The sequence below is a fragment of the Euleptes europaea genome, chromosome 6, assembly GCF_029931775.1.
Source record: "Euleptes europaea isolate rEulEur1 chromosome 6, rEulEur1.hap1, whole genome shotgun sequence".
Lineage (NCBI taxonomy): Eukaryota > Metazoa > Chordata > Lepidosauria > Squamata > Sphaerodactylidae > Euleptes > Euleptes europaea.
Genome location: NC_079317.1, coordinates 58,634,112 through 58,655,761, shown reverse-complemented (window position 1 = coordinate 58,655,761; position 21,650 = coordinate 58,634,112). Strand labels below are relative to the sequence as shown.

The 21,650-nt window shown below is 39.5% G+C and overlaps 1 protein-coding gene across 1 annotated transcript in view; it reads left to right on the top strand.

Annotated features, from left to right (window-relative positions):
- The window catches only part of FUT8 (fucosyltransferase 8), an 80,220-nt gene that overhangs the window by 1,088 nt on the left and 57,482 nt on the right, over positions 1-21,650 (top strand). The window contains exons 2-4 of the mRNA XM_056851287.1: positions 3,741-3,856; positions 3,974-4,139; positions 18,678-18,792. Of these exons, the coding sequence (XP_056707265.1) occupies positions 3,741-3,856; positions 3,974-4,139; positions 18,678-18,792 (397 nt within the window). The remainder of the gene's footprint in view (positions 1-3,740; positions 3,857-3,973; positions 4,140-18,677; positions 18,793-21,650) is intronic.

The following is a 21,650-nucleotide window of genomic DNA, read 5'->3' as shown; positions in this document are numbered from 1 at the left end:
CCTGTTAGATTCTCTTCTGATCATTATGACACATTATGTATTTGGCCAGTTTTTTAAAAAGACAGTTAAGAGCTTAATTTATATATTGCCCTAAAAAGTGGTACTGAAGTTTCTTGACCCAACCCAGTCTCCACAGATTGCTGAGAGAAAGAAGACAGTTCTTTTCTTTTTCTGGAAATTTGTTTTCTCTGTTATCTGCTGAATACATAACTAATATTTCAAAAGCAAGAAGAGCCATATATGTGCTAGTCATGGGATCAGAGAATATATCTTCTTACGAACTGGTACCCAACTATCATAAGGAACACAAAAGGTAGAAATTAATATTTTTCAGTGACCATGTCTGCACTCTCACCTCCTCTGGGTCTGTATCAGACTCCAATCTTCTAAATAATTTGGAACTGGAGTAAACCACCAGGGCACCTGAAAGGACGTGTGAGGGACATCTCATTTCCCCTCCCCAATGATTTTCTATTTTCCTTCGCTGAAAGAGCCCATAGCCCATAGCCTTTCCCTGCTTCCTAGGTGAGAGAATGTGACTGGTGAGTTTCATGACTGAGTGAGTTTAAATCCTAGTCTGGCACTCAAACCACTACTGTAACAGATAGCGTTAGCCTAACTGTACCTAAGCTTCTTCACTAGGTGTAATGGATAGGCTTTAGATGGTGACATATTTAATTTCAGGCTGGTATGAATTTTAAATAACAGCAAACTTTTAGTGCATGCATATTTTAATTAAATATTGAATCCTCTACTGAACTTGCTTTTACTGTAAATATCCATTACATTTAAAATGTACATTGTATAGCAAATATGTGGTGACACATTAAATGCATAATGAATAAAAATATATAAAAAGCATAAATATCAGAAATGCTCATAAATTGTGCATCAGCAATAAATAAGACATACTGAATAACACAATAAATATTGTAAGCACATATGGAGTAACACAATAAATGTCACAAACAGTGGATAATGCAAATGTAATACATTTCAACACAATAAAAATTGTATTAGAGTAAGTTCCAAAGGCGTAGCCACATTATTCTGCTGCAGCCAGGATGGAGGAGTCTTAAGAACATTAGAACATAAGAAAAGCCATGCTGGACCAGAACAAGGTCCATCAAGTCCAGCAGTCTGTTTGCACAGTGGCCAACCAGGTGAGGCCAGATGTGGCTTTTGCCCAGCAGGACTTCTGATGCCTTTGCTGGTATCTTATAGGCCTGCAAATGAGCTGTCTGATTCAGCGTAAGAATTCTAACAGCGATGCTCAAAATGTCTCTGACCAGATTCCCTGCCTTCCAGGTAAACCATGGAGTAGTAGCCTTCCAGAAGATAACTCTGTGTTCCAATCTGATGACCAGGGCTTCAGCAGAATTACTGCTGAATTTCCTGAAATTTCCCAGAGCGTGCTGTAAGCCAATTGGATCCGTTAATGTTGGAGCAGATAATCTAAATAAATGTTCTGCTACCCTTGTTGAGAGAGGGAGGTAGAACACCCTACGCATCTTATCATGACAAAGATTTTACTTCAGCACCCCCTCGCCCCCAGATCAAGAACTTGGTACACAAAAGATGATCCAATATTTGTACTTTCTCATGCATTGACCCTTACTACATCCAGTGCAAGTCCCATGTTGCCATGGCAGCTGTGAAGTTCTGAGTTGTCTGGCCAGAGAAAGCAGCTTCAGCATAAATATTGAAGTTCCTCAGGACAGTGTTCAGTACTAGTTCTGAGACAACTTCTCTTGGCTCAGCCATGGCATGTGCTAACAAGCTAGGAAGAGTCCTAACCTGCATCTAATACATACAATGAAGGCTGGCTTCTGACTGTTTTGGAAATCTGTGGAAAGAGAAACAGACATCGCTATTCCCCTTCCCACTCCCACTTTAGGTATGCAGCTGTTCATCTGCCTTAATTTAAGGTAGATAAAAGACTGCATACCTAGCTGACTAACTGAGAACACATCATTTGTAAGTCATCCAGTCAGATTTTGGTCATGTAAATCAGGTCAATACACTCTTCTATGAGCAAATGATGAATTAAAGGGCATATTGTTTATTTAACCTAGCATTATATAACATCAAGTTCAAAAAGGTGCAAATGAGAGTCTTCCCACCCACATCTATTTGGATGGGATGGAAATTAGACAAGTGACGTACGCTCCTGTCTTCTACTGCTATGCCACCCTACCCCATGCACCACAATAATGCCAGTGGACCCTTCATTAGGAGTTGTCCTACACATAAATCTAACAGATTACCACCGTTTGCCATTTTGCTGTAGTCCTGGTTAGTTAGTGATGGGCTTTGCAAAATGGCAGATATTGTAATAGAGGTGGAAGTAATATTTCCCCCAATATTCAGAGCTTTTCAAATTTAAGTAGACTTTAACTGTAATCTTTAAGTTCAACACATTTGGACCAGAAGTGCCTCTATATACCTCAGCTAGTAACATATGGTTATATTCATTAGGATTAGAAGGGCCATGAGCAGAACACTGCCTCTTGCACTTCCCAAAATGTGGTTCATGAGAATTGGGGAAATGCCCAGATATGGTGTGGGAACTTGCACTGGAAAGATGGAATGATCAAAATCGTACACAATGGGAAGTACCCTTCTGCTTACATAATAGTCTTTGGATCTAGCCAGTTATAAAGTACTTGATTGCTCATGAATATTATGCGTATGGCAGGGTGCTGCCAAGTTTATTTTTTTGAGAGCAACTTGGTTTCAGTTAGAACAACCTTCTTCAATATTATAAACAAGGGGACTTGCACAGAGACACTGAGACTGTATTGCACCCTATGGGTGGCAGTTCTGGAAATACCAACTTTCATTTTATTTTATTTTCTCTTTTTAAAAGACTAGTATCCATATATCTTCTTCTGCTTTGATAGCTATCTACCATTTTCAATTAAGTGTTTTACTTTGCACAAACATCTTCTGGTGGAATCTTTCACAAGATAGCAGTGCTTCTCTTCTTCCCACCCCTTCCCCCATATATACATATTTGTTGAACACAACTGGCCACTAGTTGTTCCACTGTTTAGCTTCTTGTGTTATCTGTACTTAAGTCAGCAGAAGGAGTTATTTACTTTCCATTCTTTGTCCTTTGGATTCAGGTTTAAGACTATAGTTTTTATGGTTTTAAGGATAAATGTATATTACTGCTTAATAGTCCCTGTGTATCACTTTTGAGGGGTTTTGCGTCTTCACTTTGGAGGGGCATTGCGTCTGCACAGAGCAACAAATTTGTTTGTTGCTAAAGCAAAAATCCAAGGCCAAGTTCCTTAACATTGCTTCTGCTGCAGCGAACAAAAATGAACTTCGCAGTAAATGCACAGGTCCTCCACAAGTCATGCACAGTGAGAGGTTTTGCTGCTGAAAGGGAGATTTTCTCAGCTAAATTATAGCTGCAAGTGTTTCTGAACATGTTGCTGTGCACTATTGTAAAAGCCCATCAGTGTGAATGCACAGATGGCCACATTCATAAGAACAGACACAGGTAAGCAACCTGTTTAAATATATGGTGCTGAATATTTCTGAACAATTTTCAGTGCTGGATAAATTGCTCACTTCCCTGATGGCAATTATGTTGGAAATACCATACCATGTATATATTTTTATTGACCTGCACGTTTTGCTGCCTTTTTTAGTTATCAATATATGCTTTGATAAAGCAAGTAATATGTTATATACAAATTAATTTATTGCATTCTTTACTGTCCCTGTAGGATACCAGAGGGTCCTGTTGATCAGGGCCCTGCTGCAGGAAGAGTACATATTTTAGAAGAACAGCTAATAAAGGCCAAAGAACAGATAGAAAACTATAAGCGGCAGACAGGAGATGGTTGGTATATGAATATTTTCCCCAATAGAATAGAAACATCATTCCACAAATATGTATTCTGTAAGCTATAAATTAGTGTTGATGATTTTTCCTCTCATTTCCCCTCTATTTTATTAGTAGGTTTAGGAAAAGACCATGAAATATTGAGGAGGAGGATTGAAAATGGAGCCAAGGAGCTGTGGTTTTTTCTCCAGAGTGAACTGAAGAAACTAAAAATTCTGGAAGGAAGTGAATTCCAAAGTCATATTGATGAGCTTTTGACTGACTTGGGTGATCATGAAAGGTACTAATAACTGTTTTCTCCTAATCTACAAAGTGTAAATTGAGTAAAATAGTAATTTCATACATAAATCCATGAGAAGGGGTCCACACTTTGTGCCTTCATATCTTATTCTTGCACATGTGAATGGTTTTCATGTAGGAATCTGCTACTTTATGTAGATTTGCTCCCCACAGCACAAGATCCATGCATCCATTCTATAAATGATATTGTTTCAAATTTATTTTTTGTTCAGCAGAAATAATTGGCTAACACTATAGTTGTATACTTTCTAATTTTATTTTTAAATATAAATATAAAATTAATGTCAAGTTACTGTTTAAAAGTTTATTTCATCATGCTCAAAAGTGAAGCTGAGTTTATTTTGTATCAAAAGCAAGAGACTGTTGGCATTTAAGATTACCAAATTAATTGCAGTATGATATGTCATGAGCTAGAGCCAAGTTTATCCTTTGATTCATCCACCGATAGCATATAGCTCTGGGGGCCTTGGGAGGCTTATTTCCGTTATATGCACTTTAAAGGGAGCTTTTATAAGACATAGCAGCCCACCATTGAGTAGTCTTCATTCTTTAGTCTTCAAAGAGAATTGCCATGTTTGCTTTATGCTCTGCCATATTATTACTTTTCAGTATTACATCATTTAATACTACAGCTAGCCATCAACCAAAGAAGTTGACAAACAAATGGCTTTTGTCCTGTTTAAACCTATTTGTTATTATAAACAAATAGGATTATATACAGGAAGCTGAGAAGCAGTTTCCAACAACAAATAGTACAGACCACAATCCTCTGAGGATAACTGGGCAGTCTGCAGAAGAAACTTCTAGTGAATACATAGTTAATCACAAGAGCCTCAATTAGCTGGCTCCAATATAGTACTGCAAATATATATACCAGGTCATCCTAGCTGTTACTTTTTTTTAGTAGTTGGCATAGTAGTGTGTCAAGGTGTATATGGACATAGGAGCACCGTGATTTGTCTGTGACATCACAGTTTCTCAGAAAAGCACTTTGCATTGAAAATGTTGTTCGCTTGTTTTTGGGTTTAAATACTCTGCATGGCTTTCTGATTACAGAAAAGTTAATATACCCCCATTTGGTGTTGATCTATGATGTGATACTCACTCAAAGGCTATAGAGCTGCATTTGGCTCTTAGATAAACTAGCTGTGGCGCTTCTGAGCACCATTCCCCATTGTGCATCCGGCTCACGTTCTTGTTAGTGAGCAAGGCCATTGCCCAGTGGGGTTTGTGACTGGGATGAAACAACTCCTGCCCAAGGAACTAGACGATAGGTAAGCTGAGAACTTCCCTACACTGTGGGCCTTGTGCCAGGGATAAAAATCAAACGCCCACCCTCTCCAACAAGCCCCCACCCTTATCCACAGTCTCAGAGCTCTCATCCTAGCACATGGTTGAGTGCTGGGAAGACAGCAAGCTAGCTGCAGAGAAAATAGAGAAAAACTACCACCACAACCTAGGAGAAGAGCAAGCTAGCCACAGTGGAAGGGTGGTACTGATTTTATTCTTCTTTCTGCACAGCTCTTCTCTGGGTTCCTCGGCCATCTCGTTCTGTTACTGTGCCTTGTGCTGAGGAGACAGCAAGAAGGCAAGGAGGGAAGCCCTTTCCCTCATTCTAGATGCACAAAGGCTGGCTAAGGTTCAGAAATGGTAGAGAGAGGCAACCCTATGGGCTCAGAGGTACTCTGGTAATTAAAATAAGTTGTAGTTATATATTTCATATTAACAGTTATATCTTAGGTTATTGTGTTTGTCTGCTGGGGTAACACACAGAGCATTTAGTGTGGCTCTTCTGATTGATGGTAAATGCAAATGTATCTCTCGAAGAGTTGCAGAATGAGTACCTCTGAATGTATTTTTATAAGTATATATATTGAACATTGGAACGCAAAAGTAGGAAACAAAGCAGAATCAAATGTTGTTGGCAGATTTGGGCTAGGAGCACGGAATGAAGCAGGAGAACGCCTCGTAGAATTCTGTGAAGACAACAATCTGTTCATTGCAAACACATGTTTCAGGCAACCAAATAGACGATTGTATACATGGACATCACCAGACGGCCAGTATAGAAATCAAATAGATTATATAATTGGAAGCAGAAGATGGAGAAGCTCTATTCTCTCGGCCAAAACAAGACCAAAAGCCGACTGCAGTACAGATCATGAATTGTTAATATCGAAAATCAAGATAAAGCTTAAGAAAAACACCAAAGCATTCATAGCACCAAAATACAATCTAAGCAATATCCCAGAAGAGTTTAAAGACCATGTAAGAAACAGATTTGCATTACTGAGTTCAAGAGAGTGGAAACTAGAGATATTATCAAGGAAGAATGTGCAAAGACTATTCCTGTAGCTAAAAGAAAAGAAAAACCTCGATGGATGTCTGAGGAAACTTAAAATTGCCAGAGATAGACGAGAAGCAAAAGTAGGTGACAGAAATAGAATCAAAAGTCTAAGTGCAACGTTCCAGCGACTCGCACGTAGAGGCAAAGAGACCTATTATAATAACCAGTGTAAAGAAATAGAAGAGAACAACAAAAAAGGAAGAACAAGAGATCTATTCCACAAGATCCAAGAAATCAAAGGGAAATTTAAAGCACGATTAGGCATGCTGAAAGATCAGCATGGAAATACATTAACTGAACAGGAAAAAATAAAGAAAAGGTGGGAACAATACACTGAAGAACTATACAGAAGAGATGAAAGGATAAAAAATTCTTTCCAAGAAGAATCTTTTGAAGAAGAACCTACAGTTTTAGAAAGTGAAGTAAAAGCTGCATTGAGAGCAATCGGGAGAAACAAATCACCAGGAACAGATGGGATATCAATAGAGCTATTCCAAGCCACAGAAACGGAGTCCATCAAAATCTTGACAAGAATATGCCAACAGATATGCAAAACGAACAATGGCCCACAGACTGGAAATGATCCATTTACATTCCATTTCCCAAGAAAGGAGACATCAAAGATTGCAGCAACTATTGGACCATCACATTAATTTCTCATGCAAGTAAAGTGATGCTCAAAATCTTACAGCAAAGGGTGTTACCATATATGGAACGAGAAATGCCTGATGTTCAAGCTGGTTTTAGAAAAGGAAGAGGCACTAGAGATCATATTGCAAATATACGCTGGTTACTGGAGCATATGAGAGAATTTCAGAAGAAAATCAGCTTGTGTTTCATAGATTACAGCAAAGCTTTTGACTGTGTGGGCCATGAAAAGCTATGGCTGGTTTTAAAGGAAATGGGTGTGCCACTACATCTGATCATTTTGATGCACAACCTGTACTCTGGACAAGAGGCCACAGTTAGAACAGAATATGGAGAAACGGAATTGGCAAAGGTGTCAGACAAGGATGTATTTTATCTCCCTATCTCTTCAATCTATATGCAGAACATATAATTAGGAAAGCTAGATTAGATTTAGATGAAGGTGGAGTGAAAATTGGAGGGAGGAACATTAATAATTTGAGATATGCTGATGACACCACATAATTAGCAGAAAATAGTGAAGATTTGAAACGACTACTGCTGAAAGTAAAAAGAGAAAGTGCCAAAGCAGGACTACAGCTGAACATCAAGAAAACAAAAGTAATGACTACAGGAGAATTAGACAACTTTAAGGTTGACAATGAGGAAATTGAAATTGTTTAAGACTTTCTATTCCTTGGCTCCACCATCAACCAAAAGGGAGACTGCAGCCAAGAAATCAGAAGGAGATTGAGACTGGGAAGGGCAGCCATGAAGGAGCTAGAAAAGATTTTGAAGTGTAAGGATGTGTCACTGGCCAGTAAGACTAGATTAATTCATGCCATCGTATTCCCTATTAAGAACATAAGAAAGGCCCTGCTGGATCAGACCAAGACCCATCAAGTCCAGCAGTCTGTTCACACAGTGGCCAGCCAGGTGCCTCTAGAAAGCCACTAACAAGACGAGTGCAGCAGCACCATCCTGCCTGTGTTCCACCGCACCCAAAATAGGCATGCTCCTCTGATACTAGAGAGAATAGGTATGCAGCATGACTAGTATCCATTCTAACTAATAGCCATGAATACCCCTCTCCTCCATGAATATGTCCATTCCCCTCTTAAAGCCCTCCAAGCTGGCAGCCATCACCATATCCTGGGGCTATTATTATGTATTACTATAGTACTATGTATGGGTATGAAAGCTGGACAGCGAAGAAAGCTGATAGGAAGAAAATAGATTCCTTTGAAATGTGGTGTTGGAGGAGAGTGTTACGGATTCCGTGGACTGCCAAAAAACCAATCAGTGGGTTATAGATCAAATCAAGCCTGAACTGACCCTAGAAGCTAAAATGACTAAACTGAGGCTATCGTATTTGGGGCACGTCATGAGACGACAAGAGTCACTGGAAAAGACAGTCATGCTAGGAAAAGTTGAGGGCAGCAGGAAAAGAGGAAGACCCAACAAGAGATGGATTGACTCAATAAAGGAAGCCACAGCCTTCTATTTGCAAGATCTGAGCAAGGCTGTCAAAGATCGGACATTTTGGAGGACTTTCATTCATAGGGTCGCCATGAGTCAGAAGCGACTTGACGGCACTTAACACACACACATATTGAACATAGGTGAACATAAAATAATAGCACTTTGTTCTCTGTACCAATAGTGGGAATAAGGCATGTACTTTTTGCTAGAGCTCATATTCTTCTGAGCTCCATACTTATCTCTTCTAACTCCAGAAGGATTGGGACACTTCTTTTTCTTTATTATTGCATCACATACTGTCATTTTCTACACTTCTTAAGCTTGCAGCTTGTGTGTATGTTTAGTGCTGTCAAGTGGCTTCTGACTTACGGCGACCCTATGAATTAATGACCTCCAAAACATCCTTTCATGAACAGCCTTGTTCAGGTCTTGTAAACAGAAGGCTATGGCTTCCTTTATTGATCCACACAGTCAAATGCTTTGCTGTAATCTATGAAACACTAGCTGATTTTCTTCTGAAATTCTCTGGTATGCAAATTAGTAATATGATCTATAGCGCCTCTTCCTTTTCTGAACCCAGCATGAATATATGGCATTTCTTGTTCCAAACATGGTAACAATCTGAGTTGTAAAATTTGGGCATCACTTTACTTGTGTGAGAAATTAATGTGATAGTCCAATAGTTGCTGCAGTCTTTGATGTCTCCTTTTTTGGAATTTGAATGTACTTTGACCGTTTCTACTTTGTAGCACATTGTTTTGTTTTCCATATTCTTTGGCACATTCTTGTTAAGGCTCTGTTTCTGTGGCTTGAAACAGCTCTATTGATATCCCATCTACTCCTGGTGATTTGTTTCTCCCAGTTGTTCTCACTGCAGCTTTCACTTCACTTTCTAAAACTGTAGGTTCTTCTTTCAAAAGATTTTTCTTGGAAGCAATCTGTCATCCTATTATCTGTTTTGTATATTTCCTCAGTGTATTATTCCCATCTTTTCTTTATTTTGTCCTATTCAGTGAATGTATTTCCATGTTGATCTTTCAGCATCCTTAGCTATAGTTAAACACCCCTTTGACTTCTTGGATCTTGAATCAGATATTTTTCTTCTTTTTTGCTCTCTTCTATTTCTTTACGCTGGTTATTATAATAGTTCTCTTTGTCTCTGCGTGCAAGGCTCTGAAATACTACATTTTCAGGCCATTACTGAGGTTCGGGGCCGAATGGGCTTAGGAGGCGCCAGGAGCCCTATGCCAGCATCCGTGCCATCTAAACTGGCACAGGTATAAATACTGTGTATAAATACTGTAAATATAATTTATTGGAAGTGCTATGTAAAGGTTAAAAATATTTTTAAAACATTAAAATAGCACAATGGCATTTCCTAAGGCTGACATCTGTAACCACAACCAAACGTGTTTCGGCCTAATGGGCCTTCATCATTGGTTAATTAAAACCCATGTTAAGCCTGCACACATTTACAGAAATAAATAAATTAATAAATATACAAACAGTTCAAACCCAACCAGGCATGTGTATAGGTTGTAAAATCTATTGCCAATTACCCAAACATCTGGTCAGATTGGTTTTAGTTGTAATACTGGTTAGTATATGTCCCTCATTTACTATGTGTGCAGGTCTCAAACTAGTAGAGCAGTTTTTAAATGTTTCTAAAATATTTTAACCTTTACATAGCGCTTCCAATAAATTATATTTACAGTATTTATACAACCCAGCTTCTGTTTTTAGGTTGGGTCTTATTCCCCTCTTTTTCCCTCCATCTTCCTAAACCCTTTCAGCCTGGGAATGCCCCTAAGCAACAGCAGTGCTGCGCCCCCTTTTTGTTGGCTCAGCATTGCTGTTTTCAATGGGGCTTCCCCTCCCATTTCTAATTTTTCTTTTTAAAAAGCCCATCTCCCCCCCCTCCCCCCCGCTGCACAGCAAAACCACTTTGGAGGTGCTGCAGCACCGCCATGGCCACACTGGCCACTGCAGATCTCAGGAATGGGCTGTTAGAGTTCTCATTCTATTTCTCTCACCTTTTACTTTTGCTTCTCATCTATCTTTAGTGATTTTAAGTGTTTTCATCTGTCAAGGTTTTCATTTCTTTTGGCTACAGAATAGCCTTTGTGCATTCTTCCCTGTGGTTTCAACCCATAGTTCTTCCAGTTTGTGTTCTCTTGAATTTAGTAATGCAAATCTGTTCTTCACATGGTCTTTAAACTCTTCAGGAATGGTAATTAGATTGTATTTTGGCATCATTAAGAATAGGTCTATTCGTACTTGTCTTCTCTTCCCCACTAGCTATCTTCTGACCTGGGGATCCTGTCTTCCACACTGTTTCTTTTGTTTTGGGTTATCTCATCATAGGGTTTTCGAGTATGAGATGATCAGAAGTGATTTATCATTGCCGCCTTCTGAGCAGTACTAACCAATGTTAACTGAAGTGTCACAACTGTTGTCTGTGCTAGTTCCTCCTCTGGTGTCACCTTCCACTATTGCTGCAGGCCAGTCTTCAAGGATTCCTCCGCCCCCATCATCACTGGAACTATCAATTCTCTTCAGCTGATGTGGCTGAATCTTAGTCTGGTGTCTCAGCTGTGACTATTCCACCTTGAGTGACTCTGCTAGGAGTTTAGCCCTTTGAAAGAGTCTAAACTCCTTATAGTATTGCTTTCAGCTTCATTGACACGCTCAAATCCCCTCATCATGTTAAAGTGTGCATCTTAGAGCTCACTGCTTACCCACCTCCTTGTGTAAATCCATTCTTCTCTAGCTGTACCCACACATAATTTATGTCTGTATTTTCAAGTGACTTAATATACCTGATTAAATTAATAGAATCATGGAGTTGGACGGGACCACCAGGGTCATCTAGTCCAACCCCCTGCACAATGCAGGACATTCACAACTTCCTCTCCCATTCTTGATTCTAGGTTGTGAAAATTCATGCCACAATTAGTCTTTAAGGTGCCAGGTAATGAAAAGGGTTGTTTCAGTTGGGTGTAGGTATATCCTCTCAAGTTGAATTAATGTCTTTGCTTGTATCTCAACTAAGAATTTGATGTAGACCAGGGGTCCCCAACATTTTAAAGCCTGTGGGCACCTTTGGAATTCTGACCAAGGTGGTGGGTGCCAACACAAAATGGCCGCCATGGGAAGTAGAGCCAACCCCAAAATGGCTGCTTCAGGAGATGGAGCCACACACACATAAAGGAAGCCAAAGTGCATGAGATAGGAGGATTAAGAAGAATTTTCTAACAGTTAGAGCAGTTCCTCAGTGGAACAGGCTTCCTCGGGAGGTGGTAAGCTCTCCTTCCCTGAAGGCTTTTAAGAAGAGGCTAGATGGCCATCTGTGAGCAATGCTGATTCTATGACCTTAGGCAGATCATGAGAGGGAGGGCACCTTGGCCATCTTCTGGGCATGGAGTATGGGTCACAGGGGGTGGGGGTAGTTTGGAATTTCCTGCATTGTGCAGGGGGTTTGGCTAGGTGACCCTGGTGGTCCCTTCCAACTCTATGATTCTATAAGTCATTTATAAAAAATACACTGGGAAAGAAAAGTGAGAGAGAGAATAAAACTAACAATGGGGTGGAAGCTGCTGCCAGAACAACTTTTTTTAATCTACTGGCCGATCAGAAGTCCTGCTGGGCAGGAGCACCACCTGACCCTATCAAAAGTTAATGTTTAAAGGTGGCAAGATTTTTAAGGGTCTTTAAGGGTCAAGAACAAAACACAAAATGCTGGAGAGTGAATCCTCACAACCCTGTCGAGGCTGGCAAATGTCTTCTTATACACCATGACGATTTTTGTCACTTTGAAGCTGGGTAGACTCTTTGCTGGATAGACCCTTAGGGCAGCATTCACCATTAGGAGAGCTGAACAGCCCTGCTTTCCTTAGAATGCCATCCGTTTCAGAGAGGTGGTCAAGATCACCACACTCTTCAGGCAATGAGGTCATTGAGGTTCCACTGCTACCAGTCCCAACCAAGCATAAGTCAAGGTCACAGGACCAGCCTCAAGATCTGTTTTTTCCAGGCTACCCTCCACAGAGCTGATAAGACAATAGGCCCTTGGTCAGACAGAGTATGACAGGTTTTGTTTGCATGTCACAATCCCACAACATGAAAATCTTACATAGCTAAGGTTTTCTACTTGGGCAATTCAGAACAGCTTAGAGATCCAGAGTCATGCTCCTTATCCCAGATTTTTTAGTACCTTTTGTCACTCAAAGATGGTGGTTCAGCAGCCTCATCGCTCAGGGTCCACCTAGCTGCAATCTCTGCATGTCATAATGGTATTATTGATTTAACTGTTTTCTCGGCGCCTTAATCAAATAAGTTGCTCAAGGGGCTCCTCATTTTGTACCCACCGATAAGGCCTCCTGTATCCTAGTGGAGTTTGTCTTTAGTGTTAACAAGGCTTATGTATAAACCTTTTGAATCTATGGTAGCTCTGAAGTGTCTTTCATGTCATTCAAGACTGCATTCTTATTAGCTATTACATCAGCCCGCAGGGTGGGGAAATTACAAACCTTGAGCTGTGAACTTCCTTTCCTTAAGTTTCATGCAGACAAGATATTCTTACATCCCAGTCCAATTTTTCTTCCAAAGGTAGTCTTACACTTCTACCTAGTCCAAGACATCACTCTACCATTGTTTTTTTCCATCCCTGACCACCTCAGTAGAACACTCCATTCACTAGACGTTCGAAGGAAATTGCTTTTTTCTTTGAATCATACAAAACGTTTTAGAAAGGAATGCAATTTGTTTATTTGCTTTGGTGGTCCCAAAAAGGGAATTGCAGCATCTTCTCAAACATTATTCAAATGGGTGGTCTTAGCAATAAGACTAGCATATGCTGAAGTGTAGGTGGAATGGCCCGATTCCTCTGAAGGCTCACTCCACCAGGGCCGAGGTGTCGTCTGCAGCATTCCTTGAAAAGGGAACCCTGGAAGCCATGTGCCGAGCGGCAACCTGGGCTACTCCGTCAACCTTTGTCAAGCACTACTCCATTGACGTAGATTCCAGGAGCAAAGCATTTGTGGGGAAAGCAATACTTCAAATACTCTTTCGCTAACCAGCCCATGCCCACCTCCTTGGTAAGTGAGCTTGTTAAACTCCCATGTGGGGCTGCACAGAGACCATGACAATGAAAACAGTGTTGCACTTACCTGTAACTATTGTTCATCAAGTGGTCTTCTGTTCAGGAACACCTCCCTCCCTCCTTTTCCCACGGTGGGCTGCCTTTCTTCAGACCTCATGGCCTCTCCCCAGTGGCAAAGGGAGAACTGAGGGATGACCGCTCTCCTTGCCCCCATCACATGCTCGTTTAGACGAGAAAACGTTGTTGTGAGTCGTAGGGGAGGGGGGACTGCCTTCTCTATGGCAGTCTTGCGCCTGCGCAGTCCACTGAATTAGCAACAGTTACAGGTTAGTGCAACACTGTTTTTTCCTCTGAAGCTTTGGTACAGTTTCTGCCCTATGCCCTTCTGATCTTTTTACCCAGTCTGTGGGTAAATGTGTCACAGAGGTTTGAGGGAGGGTGAAAAGGTTGACCATGTCAGCTCAAAACATAAAGCAATGTTGAGAAGCAATGAAAGCCCTGCATCCGCCCGTCATGAAGATTAGGTATCATTCTACGTGTAGAAATGTATCTTGGATTTAAGAGCTGTATATGTCTACAGCATGCCCACCTTGTCTTTAAAAACATGCCACTCATTCTAAAAGAGAAAACATTTCAAAGTTTTTTTTTCCAGTATTCTTCAAAGTTTCCAATTTTTCCATGAGAAAATTTGAGGGGGGGAGGCCTCAAGAAAAAACAGACCCCCTTCCCAATAGTATTTTTTTCAGGATGTTACATCTCTAGTAACCTGCATAACCTTTCAGTTGTGTATTTATGGTTAAATTTTAAATAAAATGAAGCTGTATGTTCTGTTTTCTGTCTCAAGCTAAATTTATTTGAGAATGTGTAGTACTAAAGAAAGCAGATTGTGAATGTATTTATTTTTGAGAATAACTGCTGTAGTACAGAAACATCTGTCTTAAGTCATAAAAGCCTAATCTGAGACTGCTGTAATGCTGAAGATGATTTATATTTGCCAATTGGAGTCCTAACTGCATTAATTTGTTTGCCTGGATATTCAATAACTGTACATTTCTTTACTTTGACAACTGGAACATATTAAATTTGCTTTTACCTAGACCTGGCATTAAACTTAATAACATGTGAATTATTTATGTCCCCGTTCATTTCTGTAAAACTGATACTTCAGGTACCATTGGCAAAATAATATTTTGTAGCAAGACGTTTCTTAGATGTGATTGGGTTTGGAGGCAGATTAGATTTCTGCATTAGAAGAAACATCTGCAGTTAACATTGCTGACCTTACTGTTAGATATGAAGCATAGTAATCATAAAGGGTCTTTACTTGAACAATCAGATCACTTTATTTCATTTCAGTATAGTTTCAGGAAAGCTAGTACACTTGGAATACTAACAATAGTACAGTGCTGGAGAAGGTGGGGTACAAATCTAATAAATAAAATTTAAATATCTAGTGTGTCTTTAGTGGTGTCAGCTAAAGGCATAGCCACTCTGCACCTGGGTTCAGCCACCAATGCAACCAGAGATAACCATGAGATCAACAGAACTCTGGTTAACCCTCATCCCACCCTACCCTTTGATACGTGAAGGTGACTTGCTCTGGTGGAGGTGAATAGAAATGGCCGTACACATTGGTGATTATTGTTGACAACGTGTGAGATACAAGTACTATGTAATAGTAGAACAAATTCAGATTTTTTATTAAATGAATGAACTGATGGTGTACAATTTCATTGTTGTGATTTAAAGAAGTACTTGTCACTTAAATAGACTACAAATGTCTAGCAGTATCAGATACTGAACAGATGAACCTGCTTGTGAAGAATGTGATTTACCACAAAAAGCAGTACTAATTGATTTCTGTTCTAGTGTTATCTAGATTGTGATGCTTTCTTGACCCTTTGACATTGTGGCTTTCAGTTTAACCATGATATTGTAATGGTGTTAGTGATATGGTTGATAATTTCTTCTAACAGATGGATAGGGGCGATTGTACCCTCTCACCTTGTTAGATAATTTGATGGGCTTTGGTGTAAAGTATACTGTCAGGAATTGGTAACATGACCGCAGAACTTCACAAAGGTTCATGGGGCTGATATTCCTTGGTGGTTTTCCTTGGTGGTCTTTCATCCAATAACTAACCAGGGCCTATCCTGCTTAGCTTCTGAGATCTGACGAGATTAGGCTAGCCTGGGCAATCAAGGTCAGGGCCAATAAGGAATTATCAGGCCAAAATGCCTATAATAGAGAGGAAGGCAATGGCAAACCACCTCTGTAAGTCTCTTGCCTTGAAAACCCTATAGGGTTGCCATAAGTCGGCTGTGACCTGACGGCACTCTACACACACACACACACACGCGCGCGCACACACACACACAAAATTGCTTACTGTCACTGGAAAATCCTTCCAGGGTTTCATTTTGCTGTTCATCCTTAAAATCCTGTTCATGTCACTGGTATAAGGGAACTGGATGGATTTTCTGGTGCTTTGATCATTAATGCACTGATGTGCAGTTGTCTTGTTCTATATTCCCTAAGCAACTGAGCTCTTCAGTGAATCTGGGATGGCGTTAACCCTGTGTATGATTAGTTCACACCTATCTTTGAATCCATTATGAGGGTTTGTTTCTGATTCTCATGAAGCAAGCACTTGCTAAGCTTTCCACTTGCCAACAATTGCCCAGGTGTTATGTGCCAAACATTGATTTAGGCAATCCACTTATTAAGAACAGGAATCTACATCATTAGTAGAGATCTTTTCCTGTCCTCCCAGATCCTATTCTTGGCCACTTACGTCAAAACTGATGAAGTTTGGAAATAACATAGGGAATAAATGTCTGGTTTGCAGCTGACTGCTAATTGCTGACAACCTCTCTCAACTTTTCTTTCTTTATGCATGGTACAGCATGGAATCATTACTGAGTAATACATGGATTAAGACACTGTCTGAAACCAGTCAGGGCAAAAAGGGCAAATCTCCAGACTCAAAATCATATGTTAAATGCCCCCGAACTGGTTCTGCTGTAGGTATTAATGCCTAGTCCAAATTGTAAGGTTCTACCTTCCTAAAATATGGTGATGCTCTGAGCATAATTGTGGACCATTCTCTCCAACTATCCTTGGCACACAGATTTAGTGCATCTACGAAGTAGTTAGACCATTCCAGTAATAAGAAAGGATATATGTGAAAGTGTTATTTCATAAATGCAAGTTCCATGCTATATGTGGGACTGGATGTTATTGTACATACTTGCAGGCCACTCTGGCCTTCTTCCCTAAATTGAATTGTTTAAGTCTGACATTGCTTAAAACTAAATGCACAGTATGTAGTGCTTAAAACTAAATGCACAGTATGTAGTGGTTACATCTTGCCCTGTATCAACATCTCAACCTACTGATTAGTTAAGTGATGACAACTTCTACCTGAATCCACTTCAGTGACAAATTGGAGGAAATGGCCAAATTCAACAGTTTTTATTATATCACTCTTGAGCTTTTTGTTGTGCTTTTATGAAGAAGGTCAGAATATATGGGAGAATTGGGGCTTTCTAAATCGAAGGTTTAATATAGATATTGGTCTATATCTTTAAAATTCTTGCCAGTTTAATAAAAATTTGCTGGCAGTGGTTATATACTGAGAAAAATGGGAAGCTCTTTCATGGTCTTTGCTACACTGCTGCTTTCTGTCATTCTCATGTGATCAACATGTACTTTTTGCTTGGATCTTTGCTAAGCGTAAGCATACTGAAAGGTTTTCAGAACACTGAAGAGCAGGAAGCTTTTACTGCAATTCTATTTTAGATTTCTCAGTATTTGTTGGTCATGACTTGCATTGTTGGCTTTCAGTAGAGATTGGGAGTAATCTGTGAGGAATTCTGTCATGAGAATGGTATTTGAGTCTAGGGGTTGACATGAGCCACTTCCTCTCTTACGTGGGTTCTTTTTCAATTTACTGTTTAGTGCTAACCATAGTCTGACATGATGTCTGTACTGAAAAGTACAGCTTCCACTTTTCCTCTAAAGCCCAAACCAGAATCAGAAACCTATTTTGTTCCATCAGTTCTCATTCTAACAAATGCTTTCTGATTGGCAAAATGTAGCTAGCACTAAACAAGAAATAGAAAAACAAGCCACGAGGCTCTGTTAGAGGGGTGTGCTCTGAGGCTCATTTCTGATGTATAGATATATAGGGGTAGTGTGCTGTAGCAGCAAAATAAAAACATATGTTGTCACCAATAGAGACCTTGGAAGGCCTCCACTTATGACAGTGTCTTGGAGGAGGGGAATGTGATGGACAGGTGAGGTTCTGCCTCTCCCTAAGAGCAACCAATGGGAGCAGGCAGAATATTAGCGAGAGACTGCTGGAAAAGGGTTGTTAGAAGAGCAGTTAAGCAGTGGGATAGTGGAAAGTATGTCTGACTGAGTGAAGCTGTGGCAAAGAGCTAACTGGAGAGAAAAGTCAATTTGCAACAAAAGATCCCAAATGCTGGAATATGGAAACAGTTCATATTTATATATATATATATATATATATATATATATATATATATATATATATATATATATATATATATATATAAACAATGTTTGAGCCCCCCACCCCAATAACTCGGAAGTGTTTGAGGGGCGATTATTTGCTAATGTTTCCGGAAGTGAGTGAGAAGGCCTGAGATGTGAAATGGTCATAGATCTGTATATATTTTTTAAAAGATATAAAGGGTAGCAACATGTGATGGCCTGACGTGTTTGTAACCCTGAACCTGTGGGAGAGAGGTTGTGGAGGGTGGTAGGCACCCCGTGTAAGTGAGAAAAGTGTGTCACATATGTATACGAATATTCATACCGGTAGTTTAAAGTATCCTTTGAAATGTATATCTTGCAGTAAAATGCCTTTTTTTTGTCCTTGATGATTCTTATTTAGTTAGCCACAAGGGTTGCTTGTCTCATTTTTTTTTAAACAGGTCAATAATGACAGATCTGTACTACCTCAGTCAAACAGACGGAGCAGGTGATCGGCGAGAAAAAGAAGCCAAAGATTTGACAGAGCTGGTACAGAGGAGAATAACATACCTTCAGGTAAGAATTCTGAAGTAAAAGTTCTTAAATAGAGAGAAATTAAAATCATATTTACTGAATAAACCCTAGCTAATATAGGTAAAATGTGATAAAAAACCAGTCGTCTTTAATAAAATAGACATTTATGAAATATAAAGCAATTTCACACAGTATAATAAAATGATTCATATAATGTATGGCAGGTTATTGTGCATTATCACTTCATAAGCTTTATAAATATATTCAAGCGAATCAAAAATTTGGGTCCATCAATTTCCTACTTCATGTCATCCAGTTGTTTAGCTATTACAAATCATTCTAACACTAAATCTGACCTAGGAGAATCTTTTCACACTACAAATCTTTGTTTACTATTTTTTTTTATAATGGACTATTTTTCTTTAAATCATTGTCTGCTTGACTTGTTACTGAATTCTCAGGCTATTAAGATATATGTGGACATTCTTTGGGATTAGGTTCATATGCACAGCGTGGCCAGTTTTCATAGTCCACAAGCCCATAGGTTTTGAACCCCTGCTACCCCTTCTCATGTGACTGCATGGCTAAACTGATAAAGAGTCTGCTGTCCATGTATCTGGTTCTTAAGTGCCATAGAGAAAGATCCATCTATTACGACATGGCTTTAGGGACACTTCATTTCTTCCTACATGCAAATCAAGGTAGCATATGTTGGGTTACCAGGAAGTCTCCCATCTAGGCATTGACAAGACTCATAGGTGCTTGGCGTCAGTGTCTATCATATACTTTTCAACCATAATCTGAGAACATGTGCTAATAGTTCTGATATAAATTAGTTCTTCTCTGTGTCAGGTAAAACTGTGTGTGTTATGTTATAATCCAAACCATGATCCAGTATGAGCTCCTCATCCTTTCCATCAAATCTCTTTATAGTCTTACCTTCTCCTATTTCTCAGCTCTCATGTTTCTGCCCCATGACCTTTGTTCCTACAGGTCTGTCACCTCAGCTATCCAAACATCTCTATCTTTCCCTCCCCCCTTCTGCCTGAAACCTGTGAGATACTCCTTCTTTCTCCAGATTTTTCCTTAAAATCCACCTTTCCAGCACATTATTTCTCATCCTCTACTGAAACTAAATTTAAGTGAGTGTAACTGATCTGCACAGACATGCCTTGTTTACCTTCACCTAATCTCCCTTCTGTTCCCTGTTTGAACCCTAGATCAGGGACCTGTTGTTCATCTGTAGACATTAGTGGTGATATGTAATAATATTAATTTAGGAGGGGGGATGTATATGTTTATGTGTATCTTGAATGTACAATAATAAATCAGATAAATTAAGTGTCTTCCCAGTGAAAAGGGAAATAATTGCACACAGTCCTCCTTGCACTATGGGTCATGTATTATTTCTGATATGAAAACAATATCAGAAATAATGCAGGAAGCAGCTCTTAATTCTTTGAGATTTGCTAAGATACTGAGCATGTCACTCTCTTCTCTTCCATATCTTCAGAATCACTGTTTAGGTTGAGGTAGTCCTAAAAATAGGTTGTAAGGTGTTGATTATTTTAAGAGCTTAAAAATTTTAAATAGCAAAATAGCTTTCAAATCAAAATAAGAAAATAGCAGATGGCAAGAATGTTTGAAAATTGATTTTTTGAGAGTATGGAATTAATATAGATGTACAGGCACTTTTCTTGAAACAGTGAAACACCATCACCATCTGAGTTATTTGAAGTGTAAATTGTCTGCCTTTGGCAAATATGTGGACAAATAATGAGCTATATGTATTTTAATTATGACTGCTTTATCACTTTGTTTTGGGGAGAGAATTTCCAGAAGCAGCAATGTTCTTTTTCTTTTTTGTTCTGACTTACTAAGGAACAAGAGAGATAGTGTCTTATAGCGGTTACAGCCAGATTAGGATTTGGGAAATCCAGCTTCAAATGCATTAAATGACAGTAGTCCTACAACAGAGGTGTATTCTATTATATGGCATCTTTTCCATTAATATAACTACTATTTTTTGTTTCTCTTCAGCTTATCTACTGTGTGTTTACTTACTCCATTAACAACTAACTATAAACAGATAAGATGTTTTTTACAACTCTTTACCCTAAATATATACTTACATTGCTTAAAAGCCCAAACCTAAACCTTTACACTGGTTTATCACTGGTACAGCACTGTCACAGGGTTGGACCCAGTTGAACAGTGGGTAACCTGCAAGGACTTGCAAGAGGCAGCTCATTTCCCCCTCTTTCACCTTCCTCTACACTATTTCCTCTTTCACTTCCGATGGCAACCCCCATATCCTTTTCTCCTTCTGATTGATCGACCAACTAATTTTTTGAATTTTTTGTATACAGAGTTTGATTGGTCTATTACATTTACCTGAAAAAGTTAACATGACAGCAGCAATAATAATAACAATAATAATAATAATGAAAAAATTAACATGACAACTTTAGATGAATGTAAGTAATTCATGAGAACCAGCGTGGTGTAGTAGTTAAGAGTAGTGGTTGGAGAGGTGGATTCTAATCTGGAGAACCAGGTTTGATTCCCCACTCCTCCACATGAGCGGTGGACTCTAATCTGGTGAACCAGGTTGGTTTCCCCACTTATGAAGCCAGCTAGGTGACCTTGGGCTAGTCACAGCTCTCTTGGAGCTCTCTCAGCCCCATCTACCTCACAGGGTGTCTGTTGTGGGGAGGGGAAGGTGATTGTAAACCGGTTTGATTCTTCCTTAACTGGTAGAGAAAATGGGCATATAAAAATCTTCTCCTTCTCCTCTTCCTCTCATTCTCAATTCTGTCTTCGTACTGAAGAAAAATTCCTGTTGCAAAAAAGTAGATTACTGAGCCAAAAGGTGCAGAAAATGCTGTTGTCATCCTTGT